The 24,620-nt window shown below is 45.6% G+C and overlaps 1 protein-coding gene across 1 annotated transcript in view; it reads right to left on the reverse strand.

Moving 5' to 3' along the window:
• The window catches only part of MMP17 (matrix metallopeptidase 17), a 153,850-nt gene that overhangs the window by 9,556 nt on the left and 119,674 nt on the right, over nucleotides 1–24,620 (reverse strand). The window contains exons 4-7 of the mRNA XM_079956778.1: nucleotides 16,604–16,887; nucleotides 12,688–12,864; nucleotides 11,922–12,021; nucleotides 6,956–7,038 (exon numbers count right to left, since the gene is read on the reverse strand). Of these exons, the coding sequence (XP_079812904.1) occupies nucleotides 6,956–7,038; nucleotides 11,922–12,021; nucleotides 12,688–12,864; nucleotides 16,604–16,887 (644 nt within the window). The remainder of the gene's footprint in view (nucleotides 1–6,955; nucleotides 7,039–11,921; nucleotides 12,022–12,687; nucleotides 12,865–16,603; nucleotides 16,888–24,620) is intronic.

Below are 24,620 nucleotides of genomic sequence, written 5' to 3' on the forward strand. Positions count from 1 at the left end.
TCCCCCTCCGAAAAGGTATTAAACACCCAAAGTTCAAAGTGTTCCAAAGCTAATTTGTCATAAATGCTGTCAGGAACACAGGGGAAGTGTAGCTTAGCGGGAGAGAATATGGTCTGCATGCAGAAGGTCCCAGTTTCTTTTCTGGATAACCTAATCCAGGTTTCAGGCTCTTTCCTACATAGAGAAGGGCAGGAGGAGCTCTGCAGGCAGCTGACTAATTAAAAAGCTGCCAAACTTCAGAAGAAGACTATTATACTCTTTTGATGGGTATCCGTGCCCTTTCTTTGATTGCCTCCCTTGGGTCAATTTCTAGAGTGCAAGACGTACGGGACATGGGCCTGTCCTTTCATCACTTGCAAAGTATGATTTACGTGGGTGGCATTTATTATTCCTCCTCCCAGAGGAGCCAGCAAACTCCCGGCCTCACCATCTCCATCTGCAAAATGGGGCTAATAGTGCTGCTGTCCATTTCACATGGCTGCTCTAAGGATGTCAGGAACTGGGTGGTGGCTGAATGCTGAGGAGTGGGGCACCCGGAGAAGTGGGGGTTGGAGACTGACTTGGAAGAAGGGATTGGTGATCTGTAGGAGCCTGTTACAGCTGGGAGACAAGAGTCAGAGACAGGAGAAGGTGCAGGACTGGAGAATGAAGAAGAGGTGCAGAAGGAGAAAGAGATAGCTCAGGCTGATATAGAGCCAAGGGCTTCCACGCCTCCTCCTGACCCCACCTCTCCTGCCCCACTGTCTCCCAGGACCAGAAGAGGAGTGAAGAGGGAGGAGCAGAGGCAGTTTACAAGCAGGTTGCAAGCCAAGGTCAGGGGTGAGGCCTTTTAGTTGCGGCAACTGCCTCATTGGCTGCACATCTAGGAGAAATTGGGAGACATAGGACTGATGGACATGCCTTTCCCTAACCTGACAATAAAGATTATATTCCTCACTCTGGATATTTCGTGCCTGTCAGCGCCATGACAAAGGGCTACTACTGTAATACTGAACGTGAAATGTTCTGAACGCTCCATAAATACTAAATATGATGATACAGTTGTTGCTAATGATATTATTATTATTATTATTATTATTATTATTATTATTATTATTATTATTCTGGGGGGCGGTTCAGGCGGCAAAACGTAGAAATATAATGCGGGTTATGTCAGGCTGTCAGCAAGTCAGTAGAAAAGTGACGCTTGCTAGTATCCTATTAGAATGATAGTACACTGGAGGCAATGCATCCATGTAGGTTATTGGGGCAGGAAGAGATTAATATACTTCCGGAGGCGGCGCGAAACAGCAATGGCGGTCCTCTTCGTGCTCTGAAGAGGGGCTCCGCAGAAAAGGGTCGTTCGCTGCGGCATAGCGGCGACCCATCAAGAAAAACCACGGGCAGAGTGAGCTCGTGGCCGTGGGACTCGGCGGGCGCCAGAAGCCCCCCCAGAAACGGAGAAGGAACCCCGTAAGGGGCTCCGGAACGTGAAAGGGGGAGCGGCGCTGTGACTTCATCGCTCTTTCTGCGGGAAGCAAAGCCGTGCGGCTGCTGCTGATGAGCGCCGACCTTTCTTCTTGGAACATCAGATTTGCAACTACAACCCGTGAGTAAGGGGACTTAAAAATTATCGGGACTAAAGTATTTAATTTGGCTGAAAACGGGAAACGTAACCAGGAAGTCCGTTTCCCGACTGTGCTAAAGAGATCAAAGCAAAGTTTGACAAGCGGGAAGCGCTTTGAAAGAACTATAAAAAAGATTGGATTATCGTGCAGACTATTGAACTTTTGGCAGGGATTAAAAGAGACAATTTCGGAGTATCTATGCTGATTTTCTGACTGGATCTTCCTTCTTCCTTTGGGATTTATAAATAATTGAAGAAACCAAATCTGTGGGCTGCCAGGGTAAAGAAGAACTGTCAAACTGTCAAACTGCTGATATTGTTTTTAAGGTTGAAAGTGTTGCATGTAAACGTTACACCATAGAAGAAATAGGGAAACTGTTTCTTGCACCCTCTCTGAGACTTTGTATTAAGTTGGGGAAAGCTTAATGCTAAAAAGAAACTAAAAGACCTTTTAGAACTTCAGTTGTTTCTTCTTTGGATTATTGGGACTGTAAAGAAGGAAAAACCTCTTTCTTTCGGTTGAACTTTATTACTCCCCCTAGAGGACTTTCGATTTATAATTCTCTGGGAACTATATTTTGTTTTGATTCTCTGCTGCCTGGTTGTTTATACTTTGGAACTGTCTCTCTCATGGGAACACATACAGTATGACCTTGATACACAGACGGGATTGGAATGAGTGACGCAGGGAAAACAAGGCTGGCTAAAATAAAGGCAAAACAATTGGTACAAACAACTTTGACTTCCCAACCACGTAGATCATCTGTCCCAGCTGTTCTAGAAATACAAAAAGGGGGCTGTTGAGCAGACATCTACAGGGGATATGGCTTCAGGAGGATCTGAAAAAGTTTTAAATCAGATCCTAGAACAACTGGCTCTATACTCAAGGGCCACAAGAGGAGAAGGAGATAGACCAATTTTTGAAAACAAATGGTTTACCAAAACTTGCCCAGGAAAAGAGAACAATCCTGAATCATAAAATAACACAACAAGAAATAGAGGGTGCCATCCAGAATATGCAACTAGGCAAATCTCCAGGTCCGGATGGGCTTACCTCCAAGTATTATAAGATATTGAAAGATTATTTGATACAACCATTAATGGAGGTATGCAATCAGATTTTGGAGGGGAAGAAGGCACCGGAATCGTGGAAAGAAGCCTTCATCACATTGATCCCTAAAGTGGAAACTGAAAAGACTCAACTTAAGAACTACCGTCCCATCTCACTCCTAAATGTGGATTACAAAATTTTTGCAGATATTTTGGCAAGTAGATTTAAAAAAGTATTAAATGAAGTAATTCACAAGGACCAGGCAGGCTTTCTCCCAGGAAGACATTTGTCTGATAATACTAGGAATATTATTGATATTTTGGAACTTTTGCAAACCAACATTAATACAAAATCAGTGTTAATTTTTGTTGATGCGGAGAAGGCCTTTGATAACATTTCTTGGAGGTTTATGAAGAAAAATTTGGAAGGGATGGGAGTGGGACGGGGGTTTGAAAATGGAATAGAGGCAATTTATTCAGAGCAGAAAGCTAAACTGATAGTAAACAATGTGGTGACAGAAGAATTTAAAATTGAAAAAGGAACACGACAAGGTTGCCCCCTATCCCCTCTGTTATTTATTTCTGTTCTGGAGGTGCTTTTGAACATGATTAGGGAAGACCGGTTGGTACAAGGAATACAGGTCGGAGTGAAACAATTTAAATTGAAAGCTTTTGCAGATGATTTGGTTTTAACACTACAGGAGCCAGAATCTAGTACGAAGAGAGTGTTAGAATTAATTTATGAATTTGGTCGGGTAGCGGGGTTCAAACTGAACAAGCAAAAAACCAAGGTTTTGGAGAAAAATCTGACACCTTTGGAAATAGATGGGTTTCAGAAAGAGACAGAGTTAAATGTTGTTAAAAAGGTAAAATACCTAGGGGTAAACTTGTCTGCCAAAAATTTGAATCTATTTAAAGATAATTATGAAAAATGTTGGTCAGAAATTAAGAAAGATTTAGAGATCTGGTCAAGATTGAAACTTTCCTTGTTGGGTCGAATTGCAGCTATAAAGATGAATGTATTGCCGAAGATGTTATTTTTGTTTCAGACCCTACAGATCGTGGACAGAGTGGAGTGTTTTGGGAAGTGGCAGAAAGATATTTCTAGGTTTGTCTGGCAGGGCAAAAAGCCCCGAATAAAATTTAAAATATTAACGGATGTAAAAGAGAGGGGGGGGGGTTGCCCTGCCAGATTTAAGGTTATATTATGAAGCTGCGGCTTTCTGCTGGATGAAAGATTGGTTACTCCTTGAGAACACTGACGTCCTAGATCTGGAAGGGTATAATAATGTTTTTGGATGGCATGCATATTTGTGGTACGATAAGGTAAAGGTTCATAAAATGTTTAAAAACCATATTGTCAGGAAAGCTATATTTATGGTCTGGACAAAATACAAAGACTTATTGGAAGGTAAGACCCCGAGGTGGTTATCACCAGCGGAGGCCAAGGTTCGAAAAAAACCCAATATGGAGGCCGGATGGCCGAAATACTGGGAAATAATAGAAAAAATTGGAGATAATTGGAGGCTGCAGAGCTTTGAAAAATTAAAGAATAGGGTGCAAGACTGGTTTCATTATGCTCAAAAATTCAAGAGGTTTTTAAGTCAGACAAAAAAATAGGATTCCAGGTGGAAAAATAGAAATTAGAGACAGAACTGTTAGAACCTAAGACCAAGGCACTTTCGAGAATGCATAACTTGCTGCTTAAATGGAACACCCAGGATGAGATAGTCAAATCAGCCATGATAAAATGGGCTCAGGATATTGGGTACAACATTATGTTAGAAGACTGGGAAAGGTTATGGACCACTGGTGATCTGTAGGAGCCTGTTACAGCTGGGAGACGAGAGTCAGAGACAGGAGAAGGTGCAGGACTGGAGAATGAAGAAGAGGTGCAGAAGGAGAAAGAGATAGCTCAGGCTGATATAGAGCCAAGGGCTTCCACGCCTCCTCCTGACCCCACCTCTCCTGCCCCACTGTCTCCCAGGACCAGAAGAGGAGTGAAGAGGGAGGAGCAGAGGCAGTTTACAAGCAGGTTGCAAGCCAAGGTCAGGGGTGAGGCCTTTTAGTTGCGGCAACTGCCTCATTGGCTGCACATCTAGGAGAAATTGGGAGACATAGGACTGATGGACATGCCTTTCCCTAACCTGACAATAAAGATTATATTCCTCACTCTGGATATTTCGTGCCTGTCAGCGCCAACTACTGTAATACTGAACGTGAAATGTTCTGAACGCTCCATAAATACTAAATATGATGATACAGTTGTTGCTAATGATATTATTATTATTATTATTATTATTATTATTATTATTATTATTCTGGGGGGCGGTTCAGGCGGCAAAACGTACAAATATAATACGGCTTATGTCAGGCTGTCAGGAAGTCAGTAGAAAAGTGACGCTTGCTAGTATCCTATTAGAATGATAGTACACTGGAGGCAATGCATCCATGTAGGTTATTGGAGCAGGAAGAGATTAATATACAGTATATATAAGATCTAGAATACGTGGCTCAGTTAATCTCTTTTAAGAACCATGATAAGTTACAAAGAACAAATGGGTTGTCTTACATTGAATGATGTTGACTGCCTTTCCATGATGTGCATTTAGCATTTGGATAGTGTTTGTAGAATTATAAACAGGTGAATTTTTGTAGTGGCTGTTTTTCTTAAAAAATAGAATATTTTATTCAAAAACATTACTCCTAATAATCATATATCATCGTCATCAGAAAGAAGACTACAATGAAAGCAGAGGTGGCTTGGAACGAATGCTTTTGCAGTCAGAAAGCATCTTAGCCAAGGAACCATTGGAGATTCTCCAAATTTTGACTGCACAAGAGCTCTTGTGGGAGAGCAACCGAAGACGAGGCTGTACCCAAGCTCCTCTGCTTCTCTTCCTTTTTTCACTCCCGGACACGTCTTGCGAGCAGCTGTTGCAGAGTGTGATGCCAGATGGGTTGCATCATTAAGGCACACATAGCTGGAGTGTTAGGGACTTGAACAGAGTCTCAGGCTGGGGAGACAGAAGCCTTAGGGAAGGATCGGAAGGGGCCTCATCCATCCTAGAACAAGCATCAGGGCCCGACCAGGGCTTGCTGGTACTGCCATGGGGCTCCTGTGGCTGCTGCAACTCTTGCCTCTGCCTTGCTCATTTATGGCAGCAGCTGGCGGAGACTAGAGAGGTGACCCTTGCTTAGGACTCACACACTAGAAGTTGCCACCATCATTACACCATCCCTGCCCCTATATGCATACCAAGTCAGACCATTGATTCTTCTACTCAGGGCTGTTTACACGGGTGGCGCTGTGGTCTAAACCACTGAGCCTCCTGGGCTTGCTGATTGGAAGGTTGGCGGTTCGAATCCCCACGACAGAGTGAGCTCCCGTTGCTCTCTCCCAGCTCCTGTCAACCTAGCAGTTTGAAAGCATGCCAGTGCAAGTAGATAAATAGGTACCGCTCTGGCAGGAAGGTAAACGGCATTTCCATGCACTCTGGCTTCTGGCACGGTCTTCTGTTGTGCCAGAAGCGGTTTGGTCATGCTGGCCACATGGCCCAGTGTAGGAATGATCACTGGGTGCGGAGCACACTTCCCACCCGCAGGCAGCCTCAGCTGTCTGCACGCGTGACCTTGGGGTGTGGGGCACACTCCCCCTCACAGATAAAGCCACAGCTGTCGGAACATCTTGCCCTCTGTCTAACCTTTTGCGGTCTCAGTAGTCTGCGGTGTCCTGTCTGTGACCTTTGTCTCTGAGACCTTTGTCTCCTTCGTCATACACTGTGCAAGGGGAAAATGACACGGTGGAAACAGGTGCCAAAATAGCTTTGTACCACCCCACGATCTCGGGACTGGAAGATGTGTAAAGGTCATAGCCCAAAATGTATCTGCCTGGGTTTGCATATTGTGTCAATAAAAGGAGCCTCCACAGAGCTGGCCGGCAGCTTGCTTGCAGCTCACCTGTGCATAGCTCACCTGCATTATCAACTCGTGCCTCATGTCCTTCACTTCAGCCCAGAAAGCTGTCTGTGGACAAATGACGGCTCCCTCAGCCTGAAAGCAAGATGAGCGCCTCAACCCTACAGTCACCTTTGACTGGACATAATTGTCCAGGGGTCCTTTAGCTTACCTTTTTTTTACACTGACTGTCAGTGGCTCTCCAGGGTTTGAGACCTCTCCCAGACCTGCCTGGAGATGACAAGCATTGAACCAGCTATGATCTTTCCCCAACTAGTGTGGCCTGGAAGCAAACCCAAGCAGCGTGCTGTTTTTTTTAAAGGAAAAGAGCCACATGCTCACCTTTGAAAAAGAAAGCCTCTCCTCGAATCTGAGCCACTGCGTCAAAATGTGTGTTGCATCTGTTGGGCACGTCTCTTCTGAGCCTAGTGGAACACAAAACAAAACGGCGTTGCTTATCATTCGTGATGTCATAGGTTCTGTCCAATCAGGCAGGGCTACCCAAAGCTGTCAATAGCTAGGGTTCCCCCCTGCGGAACACTTCTTTATTGCACTCAAAAATGAGTTTTAGTTTCTTGATTATCTCTGAGAATAATGGGCATTCTCTTTGCTACTGCAAGAAAGCCAAGGGCATCAGGTCTAGGAAATTCAATCCCTGGCATCTTCATTAAAAAAAAATCAGGTTGTTGTGATTTAAAAATAAAATAAAAATGGCAGATGAAGATGATGGACTATATGGAACTTGCCAAACTGACTGGGAGACTCTGAGACCAGAGAGAAGAGATGGTGGAAGAAGATTGGAAGAAGTTTAAAGAATATTTGAAAAAAATATGTTAATATTTAAATCTTAGAATAGCTTTGGAAGTGGATAGAGGCTGTAGGGTTAGAAGTAGAAGATAGCATATTTTAAAATAGTATTATTTGTAAGTGACAAAATGTGAAGATTTTTATGGTAAAAGTAAACGTGATAAAAAATGGTTAAAAATTAGGATATATGTAACCTGCTAAAGATGAGGTAAAATGAAAATCAGATGGGGGGGACTTGGGGAAGCTCATCTAACAATGTTTAGAAAAAATAAGGATAATACAAGAATTTGTTTGCATTGTTTGTTTTTTCCGTTTGTGTTGTTTAGTTGTGTTATAAAATGAATATTTTTTTTTGAAAAAATAAAATAAAATAAAATAAAAAATCCTTTGTCCTGGAGATCCACAAATCTGAGCCAGAGAAACACCTCTCAGCTTTTTCTAATATGCTGCATTAATTAGTCTACCAGAAGCTGCAGAGTGGCCCACTTTGGACATTTTACATCGTATACCTAGTTTACGCCCTTTGGATCCGCATCTGTTCCAGTGCAAGAGATTTAGCAACGCATTTGATTCTGAAATCAGTGGGATTTGAAAAGGTTTGAGTTTGTCTGGATCAAATATACTTTGGAGTTCTTCTGGGTAAGGCAGAAAGTAGGAAGCCTCAACAGTAGATGGAGCCAGAGCCAATGACAGATGGAGCCAATTTATTCTACTTTTGTCAGCGTTCTCCTCCTTGAGTTCTACAAGGGCAACACTGAGATGAAGGAAGCTAACAGGCCAGCTCCAGGGGACCGAGGTGTCTTCAGACCCCTTGAAACCTCTGGGCAAGGGGCCAGGCTCCCTCAATGTTGAGGGGGCGGAGGAGGCAGCTCCCAAAGGTTGGCCTGCTCGCCTGTCGACCTCCTCCATGTATTGTCACATGTCCACTGAAGGTCCAGCACTGTGGCGTGACCCTCTGAGGAGCCCCGCGTGCTGGTGCCAGGTGTGTGTGATGTCACACATGTGTGATGGCCTGGGACTTGGGCTTAGACTCGGAAGCAGAGGAGTCTCAGTCCGCACCGGATCCTTTGCCTCAGGCATCATCTGAACCAAGTCTGGGGCCTGATCCTGAAGAGTCCCAGTCTGCACAGGTTCCCCTGCAACAAACACCAGCTGGGCCGAGTCAGGGGCCTGAGCCTGCCCTGGCTCCAGATGTGGGGATTACCTCGTTGCCTTCAGCTGGGCCATCACTTACAGCTGCTCCACTACCGGTTTGGTCATGGGAGGCTGAGGCGGCCCCTGAGTCTAGTAACCCACCGACGTCTCCCGAGCTGCAGAGACTCAGGTCTGAGAGAAGGAGAGACCTGAGTACTCGCAGGAGGAGTGCTCGCCTTTGGGTGAGACAGGGAGGTGAGTCACTGGGGGATCAGGACTGGCCGTTACCTCGACAAAGATAAAAGGCTGTCGGACCCCGCCCCAGGTTACGGGAGCAACATTGCTGTTTGCTAGAACCTGCCTGAGACCCTGCGCCCGACCTAGCCTGGTTTCCTGCCTGGGCCCTGTTGGACTGACTCCTCACGGAATCCTTGAATTCGGGACCGGACCTGGACCGCATTGCTCGGGTTAACCCTTGGGCCCAGCACAACATGCACAACAGCCCCCTGCATAGCTGTCAACCTTCCCTTTTTTTGTGGGAAATTCCCTTATTCCAGCGCCATTTCCTGCTGCTATCCCGGATTGTTATATATCCCATAGACCGTCCCTGGGACAGGTGAGGCTGCTGATTCCTTATTTTCAAATCTGAAAGTTGACAGCTATGGCCCCCTGCAATGTTGTGTACAACTCAGTTCCTCTGGCTGGGTGTAAGTAAGTAGGCAGGTAATAGGAGACTGGTTGGGCGCAAACTAAGGCTGCTGAGGCAGGGCCCAATTCACACCAATAGACCAGCCTCCATTGCCCTATCTCTTATGATCTTTGGAGAATCCCACATGACACACAAGAATCATAGAATCGTAGAGTTGGAATGGACCCCAAGGGTCATCTAGTTTCTTGTAGCTTGAAGCCACTGCTTCGAGTCCTACCCTCCACAGCAGGAGAAAACAAGCTTGTTCCCTCTTCCAAGCCCTTGAGATATTTGAAGATGGCTACCCAGCTTCTCATAAGGCTTGGTTTCCAGACCCTTGATCATCTCAGTTGCCCTCTTCTGCAGACCTTCCAGCTTGTGCAGGGCTTTTTTCCAGGGAGAAGTCATGGGAACTCAGTTCTGACACCCCTCAGGTGGACGCCATTACCATTCTTCTCCGCGCAGAAGACCTACCATTTGCTTGTTCTTCCTCTTTGCTTCAGACATAGACGAATAAACCTTTAAAAAATATTTTTAACCTCTCTTGCAGGCCTGAGCTCATTCTGAGCTTTAGCCAGCCTGACCTTCCCCTGCAACTGTTGGCTACTTGTGTAAACTCCTCCTTTGTGATTTCCCCTTCCACTTCTTATGCATGCCCTTCTTAGCTCATCTGTAAGCTCCTTATTCATTCACACAGGTTTCCTTAGATCCACTTTTTTTTTCTTGTTGGAACTGTCTGCATTAGGGCCTTCAATATTTCTCCATTTAGAAACTCCCCTCCATCTTGGACTCCTTTCTCTTTGAGTATTTCTGACTACAGGATGTCACTCAGTAGCTCCTTAAGCTTTTTGAATTTGGCCTTCTTAAAGTCCAGAGTGCATGTCAGACTACAGTCAGCTTTCCCTTTCCTCTGTATCATGAAACCCAGGAAGACACAATCACTTCCTCCCAAGTTTCCGAGTACAGTGGTACCTCGGGTTAAGAACTTAATTCATTCCGGAGGTCTGTTCTTAACCTGAAACTGTTCTTAACCTGAAGACCACTTTAGCTAATGGGGCCTCCTGCTGCCGCCATGCCGCCGGAGCACGATTTCTGTTCTCATCCTGAAGCAAAGTTCTTAACCTGAAGCACTATTTCTGGGTTAGCAGAGTCTGTAACCTGAAGCGTATTATAACCTGAAGTGTATGTAACCCAAGGTACCACTGTACCTTTATTGAACCCCCCTCCCTGCAAATAAACACCAACACCTCCCCCTAGATTTATTTGAGCCCCTCTAAACTGTGCCAGCCTTTCAGCCACCAAACTGTGCGAGCGGAGAGATCGTGCAAATTTCAGGTGAGGAAGGGCACCGATTAAAATTTCATGTATGGCGAGTTCCCCCGAGAGTGATGGCGGACGAGTTTTCCCTGTCGTGCTGAGTAAGCTGCTGTGATACAAGGTGACTTGAGGACATGGAGAGGGAGCTGAACTTCTCTCCACCCTGCTGGGGAGCAATTCATTTTGTCAGTTATTGAAAGGGTGGGCTCTGGTTCCCCCAGGAAAGAAGAGCCAGGAGATGGCGGTCCAGTCTAGAACAAGAGTAGCAAAACAGTAGCATGGGTGGGGAAGGACCATAGGTCAGTGGGAGAGCATCTGCTTTGGGTCTCAGGTTCAGTCCCCAGCATCTCCAACTCATGCTGGGGAAGCCTTCTTTCTGAAACCCTGGGGAGCAGTTGTCTCCAACCTGATGCCCTCTAGATGTTTTGGACTTCAACTCTCATCACCTCTAGTCACTAGCCATGCTGACTGGGGCTGGTGGGAATTGTCATCTGAAACATTTGGAGGGCACTAAGTTGGGGAAGGCTTGTCTAGAAGGCACTCAAATACCACTTCAGCTGGAGAGAAGTGGGTTCAGATGTAATTATTTTGTTTATACCTCACTTTCTGTGGGATGTGGGTGGCACTGTGGGTTAAACCACAGAGCCTAGGACTTGCTGATCAGAAGGTCGGCGGTTCGAATCCCCATGACGGGGTGAGCTCCCGTTGCTCGGTCCCTGCTCCTGCCAACCTAGCAGTTCAAAAGCACATCAAAGTGCAAGTAGATAAATAGGTACCGCTCCAGCGGGAAGGTAAACAGCGTTTCTGTGTGCTGCTCTGGTTCTCCAGAAGCGGCTTAGTCATGCTGGCCACATGACCCAGAAGCTGTACGCTGGCTCCCTCAGCCAATAAAGTGAGATGAGCGCCGTAACCCCAGAGTCGGTCACGACTGGACCTAATGGTCAGGGGTCCCTTTACCTTTACCTCACTTTCTAGGCAAAATGGGCTCCCATACCATGCTCATATGCCTCCTGAGTGATCCTGCTCACTCCTTCTCTTGCCTCCCACCCACATGATTTCTATCGTTCAAGGGGGAGGATGAGAGGTGGGTTCTTCATCATGTAGGGAGCCTACTTGAATAGCCGGGAAGAGCTGTAGCTTAGTGGTAGCACATCTGCTCTACGTGCAGATGGTCCCAGGTTCAATCCCTGGGAGGGGATTCAAATTCAGAATTTCAGTGTTTGCAAATGCGGATTTTGGAACTCCCACTCTTGCACTTCAAACTCAAAGTTTGATTTGAGAATTCCAGTTCTGTGCGCCACGCTTGCTTCTTTTCCACCGAAGAAGATGAGGATGGGTTGTTGACTCCTGAACTCAACTTACGGAACAGTGGAGCGATTCTCCGGTAAGTCTGGCAAGATGGGGTGGTCCTCTGTTTTCGATATTTCAGGTTTGGCTGTTGGGGACACAGACTCCCTGACCCCTGTATGCAAAGACAAGGATGCATTAGACCAGCAAGGGGTGGCTTATCCATCTTGGGGCAGAAGTAGAGAGAGGTCAGGCAAGCAGACAGACTGCCCAGCCAAGTTTTTCATGGGCTGGCAGGTCCCCTGCCTTACCATAAAAGCATGAAACCCTGTTCTGAGGAGAGTCTAGTTCTCCAGCTGAATTTTTCTGGGGGCGGGTGCCCTTCAAATGCAAAAAGAAGGAAATGCAAAAACTCAAAACAAAACCCAGAGGCTGGAGGAAATTTGTTATCCTATCAAATGCCATAGAGCCCAGGCTGCAAGCCCTATTGGTGAGGTTTTGATTGCATTTGGCCTGCTCTCTGTACCACCTCCTAGTGACTGAAGGAGGGAATTGCAAGCAGTTTAGGGTTGGGTTGAGCCGATAGTGTGGGCAAACTCATGGACCGCAACAGCAAAGAGGTCTATCAAACAGGTACCTGAAAATAACAGGGTGGTGTATAAATATCAGATCAGTGCGGAATCCTCTTGGCTATGTCAGGTGATGCCAATGAGCCAATGAGCCAATGGCATGCCACCGGCTGCTATATAAACCTTCTAGATCTGCTATGCTCCTCCAGTCTGGGCCATTCATAATTGACATGTGCACAACTTGACATGTGCACAAACAGACCCAGGCTCACCATAGAGTTGCCATATCCGGACTTTGTCATCATAAGGCAGGTCATACTTCAGGGGATCTCCGACGGGGCCCTGGTAGTACGGCCTCATGATCGACTCTATGGCAGAGATGTGGGTCAAGCCAATGGCGTGGCCAAACTCGTGGACTGCCACGGCAAACAGATCCATCCCATGGGTATCTGAAACAAGCAGGCAGGGAAAGATGCGCAAATAAGTAAATAAATGTATAACTGGTTGCCCTTCCCTTCCTTTTGCAAGCATACACATTGCAAATCATATGCAATTTCAAACAATAGAGTGGAGTTTCTTTCCCTTCCCTCCGAGTTTGTTTATGCAACAGTGTAAAATATAGAGGAGAAAAATTGTCAGCAGGGTATCTAGAATACAAAAAAAGCAACAAGATGACGGCGTCAATCAGAATGCAATCAAAAGAAAAATTAAGAAAGAAATAGAAATGTGTTGAAGAATATATTGTACAAAATCATTCTATTAGAAATCTCTGGATAAGTATAGATTGAACCCATTAAGTTAAGAAGCTATGTTTTTAATAGATGAATGATCATTCTAATGAACAAAAATGAACACAATATTAGAGTTGTTCTTTTTTTAAAGTAACAAGTTGGATATCACGTATGTGGGTGAAGGAAGTCACATGGGTATTTGGGTAAAAGGGGAGGTGGTTACAGGTGTGGGGAATTTGTAGAAATAATATATTATATGTTATGTACAATGTTGAATGTGTATGACAATTAACATGTACAGTCATACCTCGGTTTAAATATGCTTCAGGTTGAGTGTTTTCAGGTTGCGCTCCGTGGCGACCCAGAAGTAACGGAACAGGTTACTTCCAGGTTTCACCGCTCGCGCATGCACAGATGCTCAAAATGATGTCAAGCGCATCCACAGAAGCAGCTAATCGCAACCCGTGCATGCGCAGACATGGGTTGCGTTCTACTCAGGATGCAAATGGGGCTCCAGAACGGATCCTGTTTGCATCCAGAGGTACCACTGTAACATGAATTATTATTTTTTTTAATAAAAAAAAATAGCTTGCTATATCAGGCTAAAGGTCCACCTAGTTCAGTATCCTATTCTCACAGCAGCCAACCAGATAACCTGGGAGACCAGCAAGGAGGATCTGAGCACAAGAGCAATGCTCCCCTCCTTTTCTTGCGAGGAATCCTATTCGGAATAAGGGAAGCGTTGATAGCTATGCTCCTGTGGCTTCCAGCAGCTGGTACTTAAAGCATTGCTGCCTCCACCTGTGCAAGCAGAGCAGAGCTGTCATCTCTAAGAGCCACTGATAGCCCTCTCCTCCATGAATTTGCCCAAGTCCATGAATATGTCCATGCCATCTAAGAAGAAGAAGAGTTTGGATTTGATATCCCGCCTTTCACTCCCTTTAAGGAGTCTCAAAGCGGCTAACATTCTCCTTTCCCTTCCTCCCCCACAACAAACATTCTGTGAGGTGAGTGGGGCTGAGAGACTTCAAAGAAGTGTGACTGGCCCAAGGTCACCCAGCAGCTGCATGTGGAGGAGCGGAGACGCGAATCCGGTTCCCCAGATTACGAGACTAACGCTCTTAACCACTACACCACCTCCTGGCAGACTGATTTCCATAGTTTGACCATGTGGTGCATGATAAGTACTTTCTTTTATCTGCCCCAAATCTTTGGACGAAACAGAAAATGACAACCTCCTCCCAGTTATAATTAAATAATAATAATAATAATAATAATAATAATAATAATAATAATAATAAATTTATTTATACCCCACCCATCTGACTGGGTTTCCCCAGCCCCTATGGGCGGCTCCAAACAGAATAATAATCAAACATTAAAAACTTCCCTAAACAGGGCTGCCTTCAGATGTCTTCTAAAAGTCAGATCGTAGTTTATTTCTTTGATATCTGATGGGAGGGTGTTCCACAGGGCGGGCGCCACTACCAAGAAGGCCCTCTCCCAGCTCTCACCTGGGAGCTTTCTTTTCCTCTCTCTTACCTGGAGAAACTGCCTCTGACTTCCCTGTTTCTCACTCGGGGTCCTTCCACCATCTACAGTACCTGCCACTCTCATTTTATTCCCTCTCTGTCCTTGCCAACAGGCTTTGGCTTGCAAAGAACCCAATCTTATTGTCAACTGCAAGCTGCCAACTAACAGTACACTGCTAGTGCAACATCTCCAGCCCGACTCCTTGGCTGGACAGCTCCACTGCTGCTTCAGCAACTCTTACTTTGGACCTGCTCCTGCTGCTACAGCAGTTGACCCACTGGAAGCCTTTCCTTTTCTTTCTTTCTTGTAAATTAATAATAATAATAATAATAATAATAATAATAATAATAATAATTTTTATTTATACCCCGCCCTCCCCAGCCAAGGCAGGGCTCAGGGCAGCTAACAAGCAATAATAAAAACAAGTTGAATGAATACAACTTAAAAACAAGATTAAAATACAACAATTAAAATATTGAAACATTAAAATATTAAAATGCAGCCTCATCACAGGAGGAGAAAGGAAAAAGAAAAACGAAAGAAGAAAGAGGGGGAGGGAATCAAATTGACTCCAAGCCAAAGGCCAGGCAGAACAACTCTGTCTTACAGGCCCTGCGGAAAGAAATCAGATCCTGCAGGGCCCTGGTCTCATGAGGCAGAGCGTTCCACCAGGCCGGAGCCAGTGTTGAAAACGCCCTGGCTCTGGTTGAAGCTAATCTAACTTCCTTAGGGCCCGGAACCACTAGGGTGTTGCTATTTATGGACCTTGAGGCTCTCTGTGGGGCATACCGGGAGAGGCGGTCCCGTAGATACGAGGGTCCTAGGCTGTGATATACATATATCATTTCCAACAGTCATTTAACATATTTTCTTATCTTATACAATGTTTTAGACTTCCATCAACCGCATCTGAAGATTTTTCAGTCTTTGTCACTTAATCTACATTTCTTAATTTCTCTATTACTTTTAATTGTCCTTAACTAATAACTCTTCATAGTCTTCATTGCAATATTTTGCATAATCCTCCTTACAAAACCTCTTGCAATCCTACTAGTGTAATCTGTTTATTACAATTGCTTTTCAAATAATTCTAGAATCTACTCCAGTCTTCTAACAATCTCTGGTCCCGCAGGTTTTGAATCCTTCCTGTCATCTTATCTAATTCCGCATAGTCCATTAACTTCATTTGCCACTCTTCTTTCGTCGGTAATTCTTCTTGTTTCCATTTTTGTGCCAATAATATTCTTGCTGCTGTTGTTGCATATAAAAACAATTTACTGACCTGTTTGTTAATATCCTCCCCTACAATGCCACGTAAAAATGCTTCTTTTTTTAAAAAATAAATGTATATTTCAACATCTTTTTCATCTCATTATATATAATTTCCCAGAACCTTTTCACTTTCTTACGATCCCACCACATGTGATAAAAAGTTCCTTCTTTTTCTTTACATTTCCAACATTTGTTACTTACTTTATACAGTGGTACCTCGGGTTACATATGCTTCAGGTTACATACGCTTCAGGTTACAGACTCCGCTAACCCAGACATAGTGCTTCAGGTTAAGAACTTTGCTTCAGGATAAGAACAGAAATTGTGCTCCGGCTGCGCGGCAGCAGCAGGAGGCCCCATTAGAATCATAGAATCATGAGTTGGAAGAGACCACAAGGGCCATCGAGTCCAACCCCCTGCCAAGCAGGAAACACCATCAGAGCACTCCTAAAGTGGTGCTTCAGGTTAAGAACAGTTTCAGGTTAAGAACGGACCTCCGGAATGAATTAAGTACTTAACCCGAGGTACCACTGTACATTTTATACATGTATAGAGGTCCGTCCTCCTTTGGCCTCCCCCTTCTTCCCTCGACGCTCATGGAGGCAAACAGGGCACTCACACACATTTCCACAGCTCTCTTACCCTGACGTACCTGATGATCGGAAAGTCCAATATTCATCGTCATCAAAGTGAGTGTCCCCGGCGGTGTGGTGTTCCCCCGGGAAGAAAGCATGGGCGACTGTGCCGCCAGGACCGTCAAAGGGGTACCCGTCATTGTGGTCCGTTTTGGAGAAGTCAATCTGGATGTCGGCATTGTTGCCAGCCACTTCATGGAAATTTAGCGGCGTGATGTCGCTCCACACCTTCAGGGCGTAGTACATGAGGGCGCGGACTGTGTCGTGGCCCAGGTGAGATTCCTTGGGGAACGTGCGAACTCTGGGATGGAAAAAGGCAGCCCATGGTCAGAAAAGAACAGCCCCAAACTAAATTATACTCAGGGTAAGGTAAAGGTAAGGGGACCCCTGACCATTAGGTCCAGTTGTAGCTGACTCTGGGGTTGTGGCGCTCATCTCGCTTTATTGGCCAAGGGAGCCGGCGTACAGTTTCCGGGTCATGTGGCCAGCATGACTAAGCCGCTTCTGGCAAACCAGAGCAGCGCACGTAAATGCCAATTACCTTCCCGCCAGAGCGGTACCTATTTATCTACTTGCACTTTGACATGCTTTCAAACTGCTAGGTTGGCAGGAGCAGGGACTGAGCAACAGGAGCTCACCCTGTCGCAGGGATTTGAACCGCTGACCTTCTGATCGGCAAGTCCTAGACTCAGGGTACTCAGGGTAGACCTACTGAAATTAATGGACCCAAGTTAGTCTTGTCTGTTATTTTCAATGGAAGCAACCCTGGATACAGCCCCCTTTTTTGGGTGACCGTGACACATTTGTTATATATATATATATGTACAGTGGTACCTTGGGTTACAGACGCTTCAGGTTACAGACTCCGCTAACCCAGAAATAGTACCTTGGGTTAAGAACTTTGCTTCAGGATGAGATCAGAAATCGCGCGGTGGCGGCAGTGGGAGGCCCCATTAGCTAAAGTGGTACCTCAGGTTAAGAACAGTTTCAGGTTAAGAACGGACCTCCGGAACGAATTAAGTTCTTAACCCAAGGTACCATTCTATTTATTAAAGATTTCTTAGTTTACAAAAGTAATGTGCATTCTCTCTCTCTGCCCCCCCCAAGCTGCATTTTCTACAGATCAGTTTCATTTGTTGTGAGACATTAGTGTTACCTACAGTGTTAGGTTAAGAAGAAAATAGGGGGAAGAGGGGGAGGAAGGAATGGTGAGTGGGGTGGGTTCGGGTAGCAATGCTTCTATTCTTCTACTTATTGTATGTGTGGGGTTTTGTGTACTCTTACTATTCACTTGTTGTATTTCCTTGGTGGTGAGAGAGGTTGAGGGTGGTCTAGGGGGTGGTTGGTTGTCTTTGGTTGGCTATAGTGAGATTTGTTTTTGTGTGTGAGTGGGGTATGTGTGTGTCTGTTTGGATCAAGTTAGCCAGATTGATTCGTATGCTGTTGGTGGATTCTTGTCGTTGTCTTGTTGGGCTGTGTATGTGATAAAGGGGAACCATACCCGGGTGTAGGCGTCTTCTTCTATTTGTCCCCATGTCATTTTCAGTTTATTGGTTAGTTTTTCTAATAAGTCTGTTTTCCATCAAATGGTACAGTGGTACCTCGTGTTACATACGCTTCAGGTTGCATACGCTTCAGGTTGCAGACTCCGCTAACCCAGAAATAGTGCTTCAGGTTAAGAACTTTGCTTCAGGGTGAGAACAGAAATCGTGCTCCAGCGGTGCAGTGGCAGCAGGAGGCCTCATTAGCTAAAGTGGTGCTTCAGGTTAAGAACAGTTTCATGTTAAGAACAGACTCCCAGAACAAATTAAGTACTAAACTTGAGGTACCACTGTATTTGATACCATTGGTCCATGTTCACTCCTGACAGGTCTCTCCAGTGTCTGGCTATGAGGCTTCTGGCTGCTGAGAATAGGTGGGACCATGACACATTTGTTTACTTATTTTACTTTGCCCACCGACACACAACCTTGCAGCAGTCATTCCACTGGGTGGTAGCAGAGGAAGGAAGAAAAGGCATGCAGGGACACCTGCAGCTCTGCTGAGATGCTAGGATCATCAGCTGTCACCTGGCGCCAGCCGTTCCATCAGGGTGCAGCAGAAGCGAAAAAGGGAAGCAGGGCCACCTCATCAACTTTGCTGAGACACCAGCCACTTTTAGCTCCTCCTCTCCTTGAAAAGTTTCTGATCCCAATTGGTTATTAGAAGAGCTTGTAATGAAGATGTGGTACCTGAAAACTGGTACACAAGTTTACCTATTTCCTCCTCTCTCCCAATCCATTTTCCTTTCATGCTGTGACTTTTTTTTTTAAATGAGGGCAGAGACTGTCTTACTACTGATCTTTGCAATCCACTCTGGGAAGGTTTTCTGGCCAAGCAGTGGGGCAAAAACTGTTTAAATAACTAAAAGAAAGAAAGAAAGAATCCTAAGAATGAGAGTGTTAAAATTACCTAGGTCTGCTGCTTGTTTGAAGAAAGCTTAATTGATTAATTTGATGAGCTTTCAAGTGAGTGAATAAATCTGCATAAATGTGTGTGCAGTTTTGAAGAGGAAAAAGAGAGAGACACACGTGTTTTGTGTGTTTTTAAGATTGTGCATGTGAACACCCACACACCCACACACACACCCCTCATTCCCCCATGTGACAGTGAATGGCAGATGCCTCTTTTAAAATGGAGCCCTGCTTCCTGCAACCTTTGTAAACACTTACATTTAAAGTAATTAAGATTTGTTTTGAAAAAAAAGTCATCTGATGAATTAGAGTGCTTTTTCATTTGCTTTAAAGGGTTTTTAATTAATCAAGCCAGTGAATTAATTAAAGGCTGCAGCTCCAATTCAAATTCCATGCCACACCCTACTGTGATTTAAAGACAAAGAGAGGAACTCAGGGACCTGTAGCCATTGTTATAGAACCATGGAGATGGGAGGAAACTCTGAAGCACATCTAGCTCAACCCTGTTCAGCGCAGAAAACCTGCAAACTGGCATCCCTGACAGATGGATGTCCCTCTTCCCCAAAGGGTTAAGGGCTATTTTTCTGGAAAAAGAAGTGCTGGATCACACCATGAACTCCTCTATTGTTCTCTTAGAATGGCAATGGCGCTGAAATATACTCAGAGTCGAGAGTGGATTTCATGCTCTTTATTCAGCTCATAGTGTGAGGAGGAATGAAAGTCCCCTCAAAGTATCTGCTTTATATACATCATTTACACAATGGGCTGCACGTGATTGGCTAATTCTGGAATTCTCCTATAGGCCAAATCAGGTTGTGGATTCACTTCCATCTGGAGCTGGATTGGGTGGCTCCTGCAGACCAATCAGACTGCAGCATTGTTCTAGGACCAATCAGACTGCTGCATTCTGAATCCTATTGTTCTGGGACCAATCAGACTGCTGCATTTTGGATTCTATTGTTCTAGGACCAATCAGACTGCTGCATTTTGGATCCTATTCAACTCAGTACATAACAGGCGCCCACCTGAGAGGTGCCGGAACTGAGTTCTGGCAAGCCCCGGCTGAAAAAAGCCCTGAGCCTCGCTCCCTCCCTTTGCTTCTTTGATCAAATCCGGACCTCTCCACAACTGGAAGAATCTGGAGCCATTTTTCTTTGGTGCAAGAAGCAACTTTGCTTGTCGGAAATACAGCGAAGTAATTTTCCTGGTTTTTTTTCCTGTTTCTTTTTTAAAAAAATGAAAAATGACTGGTTATCTACAGGCAACAGTCTCCTGCTGAGACCTTTAAGATTGAAACGAAAGGGGGGAGACGGAGAGCGGTGGAGGATTTGAAGTGAAGAAGGAGAGCAGGAGAAAGCGAGCCTGGTCTCTGGAGGGGCAAGCGGTGTGGCGCTCTCAAAACCAAGCGCAGCTGCTGCCTGACAAGAGCAGCAATTAGCCTGAGAGAGTCCCCTTGTGTACCAGCCAATGCCACAGGCTCGGTCTTGTTGCGATAGAGCTGGTGAGTCCTTTTCAAGAAACCCGCAACTTTCAATTTGGCCTGAGCGAAGGCGACAAATCCAGTTATCTCCCAGTGCCACGGGTCTGGAGCCAGTTAGCAGTTGATTTGCGCAAAGTCCCTTAAGAATCCGATTGGACAAATTCATTAGTTGGAAGCGTGTTCGCTAATGAATCCCTGCAGGATACAGAGAGGATGGCAGAGGCTTAGTTATCTCTCTGTACAGGTGACGTGTGGCTTCTTCTGTTGCTGTTTGTGAACGTCCCTGCCCAACCGAACACACTGTCCAGCTTCTCAAAAGCGGGGCTGTGCAGATCAGAGTCTCTCATCCAAAATAAAAAGGAAGTATATAGGAGTATAGCATCTAGATCAAGGGAAGTAATAGTGCCACTGTATTCTGCTCTGGAGTACTGTGTCCAGTTCTGGGCACCACAGTTCAAGAAGGACACTGACAAACTGGAACGTGTCCAGAGGAGGGCAACCAAAATGGTCAAAGGCCTGGAAACGATGCCTTATGAGGAATGGCTAAGGGAGCTGGGCATGTTTAGCCTGGAGAAGAGGAGGTTAAGGGGTGATATGATAGCCATGTTCAAATATATAAAAGGATGTCACATAGAGGAGGGAGAAAGGTTGTTTTCTGCTGCTCCAGAGAAGCGGACACGGAGCAATGGATCCAAACTACAAGAAAGAAGATTCCACCTAAACATTAGGAAGAACTTCCTGACAGTAAGAGCTGTTTGACAGTGGAATTTGCTGCCAAGGAGTGTGGTGGAGTCTCCTTCTTTGGAGGTCTTTAAGCAGAGGCTTGACAACCATATGTCAGGAGTGCTCTGATGGTGTTTCCTGCTTGGCAGGGGGTTGGACTCGATGGCCCTTGTGGTCTATTCCAACTCTATGATTCTATGATTCTATGATTCTATGAAACCCACTCACTTAGAGGTTTTTATTTCTTTACGGCAGTGGTGGCCACTGTGGCCACACACCTTCCTGGTGAACCTTCCAGGGGCCACACGGCAATGGCGAATGAAGCCAGAGGCAAAAGCAGGTGGAGCAATGAGTGTGGAAGTTACTTATAAGATAATAATAATAATTTATTATTTACACCCTGCCCATCTGGCTGGGTTTCCTCAGCCACTCTGGGCGGCTTCCAACCGAATATTAAAAACAATACAGCATCAGACATTAAAAGCGTCCCTAAACAGGACTGCCTTCAGTTCTCTTTTAAAAGTAAAATAGTTGTTTATTGCCTTGACATCTGAAGGGAGGGCATTCCACAGGGCATGTGCCACTACTGAGAAGGCCCTCTGCCTGGTTCCCTGTAACCTCACTTCTCGCAGTGAGGGAACCGCCAGAAGACCCTCAGTGCTGGACCTCAGTGTCCGGGCTGAACGATGGGGGTGGAGACGCTCCTTCAGGTATACAGGACCGAGGCTGTTTAGAGCTTTAAAGCGCTTTAAGGGTCAGCACCAACACTTTGAATTGTGCTCAGAAATGTACCTACTTCTGTGCAGTAGGCTAGTTCCCACACACACACACACACACACACACACACACACCACATTTCTCTATCCAGGTGTTATAAGAGTTTTAAGGTCTCAAATATAGAATAAATATTCATAAATGCACACATATCTAAATATATGAATCAAGTGCCTGAAATAGTATGGGAGAGAAATCCTGGAGCCATTTTGACTCTCCCAGTGACCTCAAATATTCCTCTGCAGGAAGGGAGGCAAATGGAGAAAGCCTTCCCATTGTTTTTTTTGCTTGCACATCCTGCCTTAAGGGCGTATTTGTGTATGAAAAGGGTGAGCCTGTGACATGGATTCAGGAATTAAAATATTAACCATCACAAAACCATCTGCTGTAGATGCCTCCTTCTGTGATATATATATGGTGTTTTGGGGGTGGGGGTGGTCTTGGGCTACAGGGTGGGCAATTTCAAACGTCTATATGAGAGCTTGCACACCATTGTTCAGGGGTCTCCTCCCTCCTGCGTGTGGTGAGTGGGGACCCTGTTGCAACAGTTCCTTGAATAAAGATCAGGCTTACTAGCTGCTTTGCTTCTCAATATACAGTCATACCTCAGGTTATGAACGCTGCGGGTTGCGCATTTTCGGGTTGCAGACCACGCTGCACCTGGAAGTACCGGAATGGGTTACTTCTGGGTTTCAGCACTTGTGCATTGCGCAGAAGCTCAAAATGACATCACGCGCATGCGCAGAAGCACCGAATTGTGTCACGTGCGTGCGCAGATGCGGCACTTCAGTCTGCGAACATGGTCTCTGTTATTTTCTCCTACTGACAGGGAACCCACTTAAGGACTCTATACGGGCTCTGGAATACCCCATAAGAATTCAAGGACACATTCCAGCCAGGCAAAAGAAACTCGGGGGAGTGCAAGGCAGGGCTGGTGAGGGGTATGGTCTGGGGGGAAGAGTCTCCAGGGCCACAGAGAGAGAACCAGAGGGCCACATTTAGCCCTGGGGCTTGATGCTCCCCACACCTTTCTGGAAGATCTCAGCAGGCCTTTTGAGACCCTCAGGATTCAGTGGGTTAGGCTTCCATGCCTCTGAGTTCTGTGCCAACAAACAAATTTTTAACAGCTTGGTGGCCTTGATTTCTGCCTCCGCAAATCCCCCTTCTGCCTGCCCTTCTCCCTGGCCTTGTCACACAAAACAGACAAGCATCCGCAGCTCACTTGGCAGTGGCATGTTGACAAACAGCTCCAGCTGCTGACCTGGCTTTTTCTTAAAATGGCAGCTTCTAACAGCATACGAATCAGTATGGCTAACCTGAATCAAAAACACCCACCCACCCCACTAACACAAGAAAGTTCACCACAGCCAATCACAAACAAGCAACCGCTCCCTAGGCCAACCCCAATTTCTCTCACCACCAAAGGAACACAAGCAAATAGCAAACGACGCTGACACAAAACCCCACACATACATTAAACAAATTAGAAACATCGCCTCCTTACCCCACCCCCCCTCGCCTTTCCCCCCTCCACCTCCCCCCCCTTTTCTTCCTAATGTAACCCTAATGTCTCAACAAATCAAAGTGACCTATGGAAAACGTAAATTGAAAAAAGAGACACTGCGCATACCTTTGTAAACTAAGAAAACTTTAATAAAAATATTAAAAATAAAATAAAAATGGCAGTTTCTTGAGCAACACTAGTCCCTGGGACATGAGACATGTTTGGGATGGTGGGTTTGCCATGGATGTGGCACAAACAGGCTCTGTGGAGGGCACAGAGTCGCACAGGAATGCAATTGTGAAGCGGCAGGCATGCTCCCCTGCTTTGTGTTGCTACCTGGTCACACCTGGCTTAGCTCTTTAGTATGTCCTTCAGGACACTCAGCTACTTCAGAGATTTGACAAAAAGCAAAACAAAACAGATGTCCAGAGCAACTTAAAAAGCTCAGGTCTGATGCAAGAAGACACCATTTTCCATTTTCTACCTTTTATCTGTCACACGTGGCACTGTTTCCATTCCACTGCAGTTCACCCCCTGCTAAAAAGTATGCCATTCGCCTCACTGCCTCACCTGAGCGAAATGACGCAACTTGCATACTTTTTGTAACCCAATTAAGTACATGACGTAAAAGACGTTGCCATTAAATTGTTCCTCACTATTCATTTCAGCGCGAAGGAAACGCAACGCAAGCAGGAGGGAAACAAAACCAATTATGGACCAAAAGCAACAGCAGAGGACGTATTCGCTGGATTGATTCCCATTCGGGTTTGTGGGATGAATAAGCAAGCACTGGCAATTCCTGCTCCCACATTCCCATTTTTAATAGAAATCTCTGACATCCCGAGATCTGATTCATATGTTACCCAGCTGGTGTGGGTGCTGCTTCCTCATCTACGTATCTCAGAAATAATGTGGTAACAAATGAGTTGGCTTGAGAGCTGAAACAGAAGCTCAGCGTGAGGTTTTCTACTTCTGGGCGGAACAATGTTTAGACGGAAGCAGGGGGATCTTAGTGGTTCGAGTGTTCTCCTTGGGGCCACCAATCTTGGATCCAGCATCAGGGGTTGGCGCTGTTGGGCCCCAGTTGGGGGCACCCCCCC

The sequence above is a fragment of the Podarcis cretensis genome (genome assembly GCF_951804945.1).
Source record: "Podarcis cretensis genome assembly, chromosome: 16".
Lineage (NCBI taxonomy): Eukaryota > Metazoa > Chordata > Lepidosauria > Squamata > Lacertidae > Podarcis > Podarcis cretensis.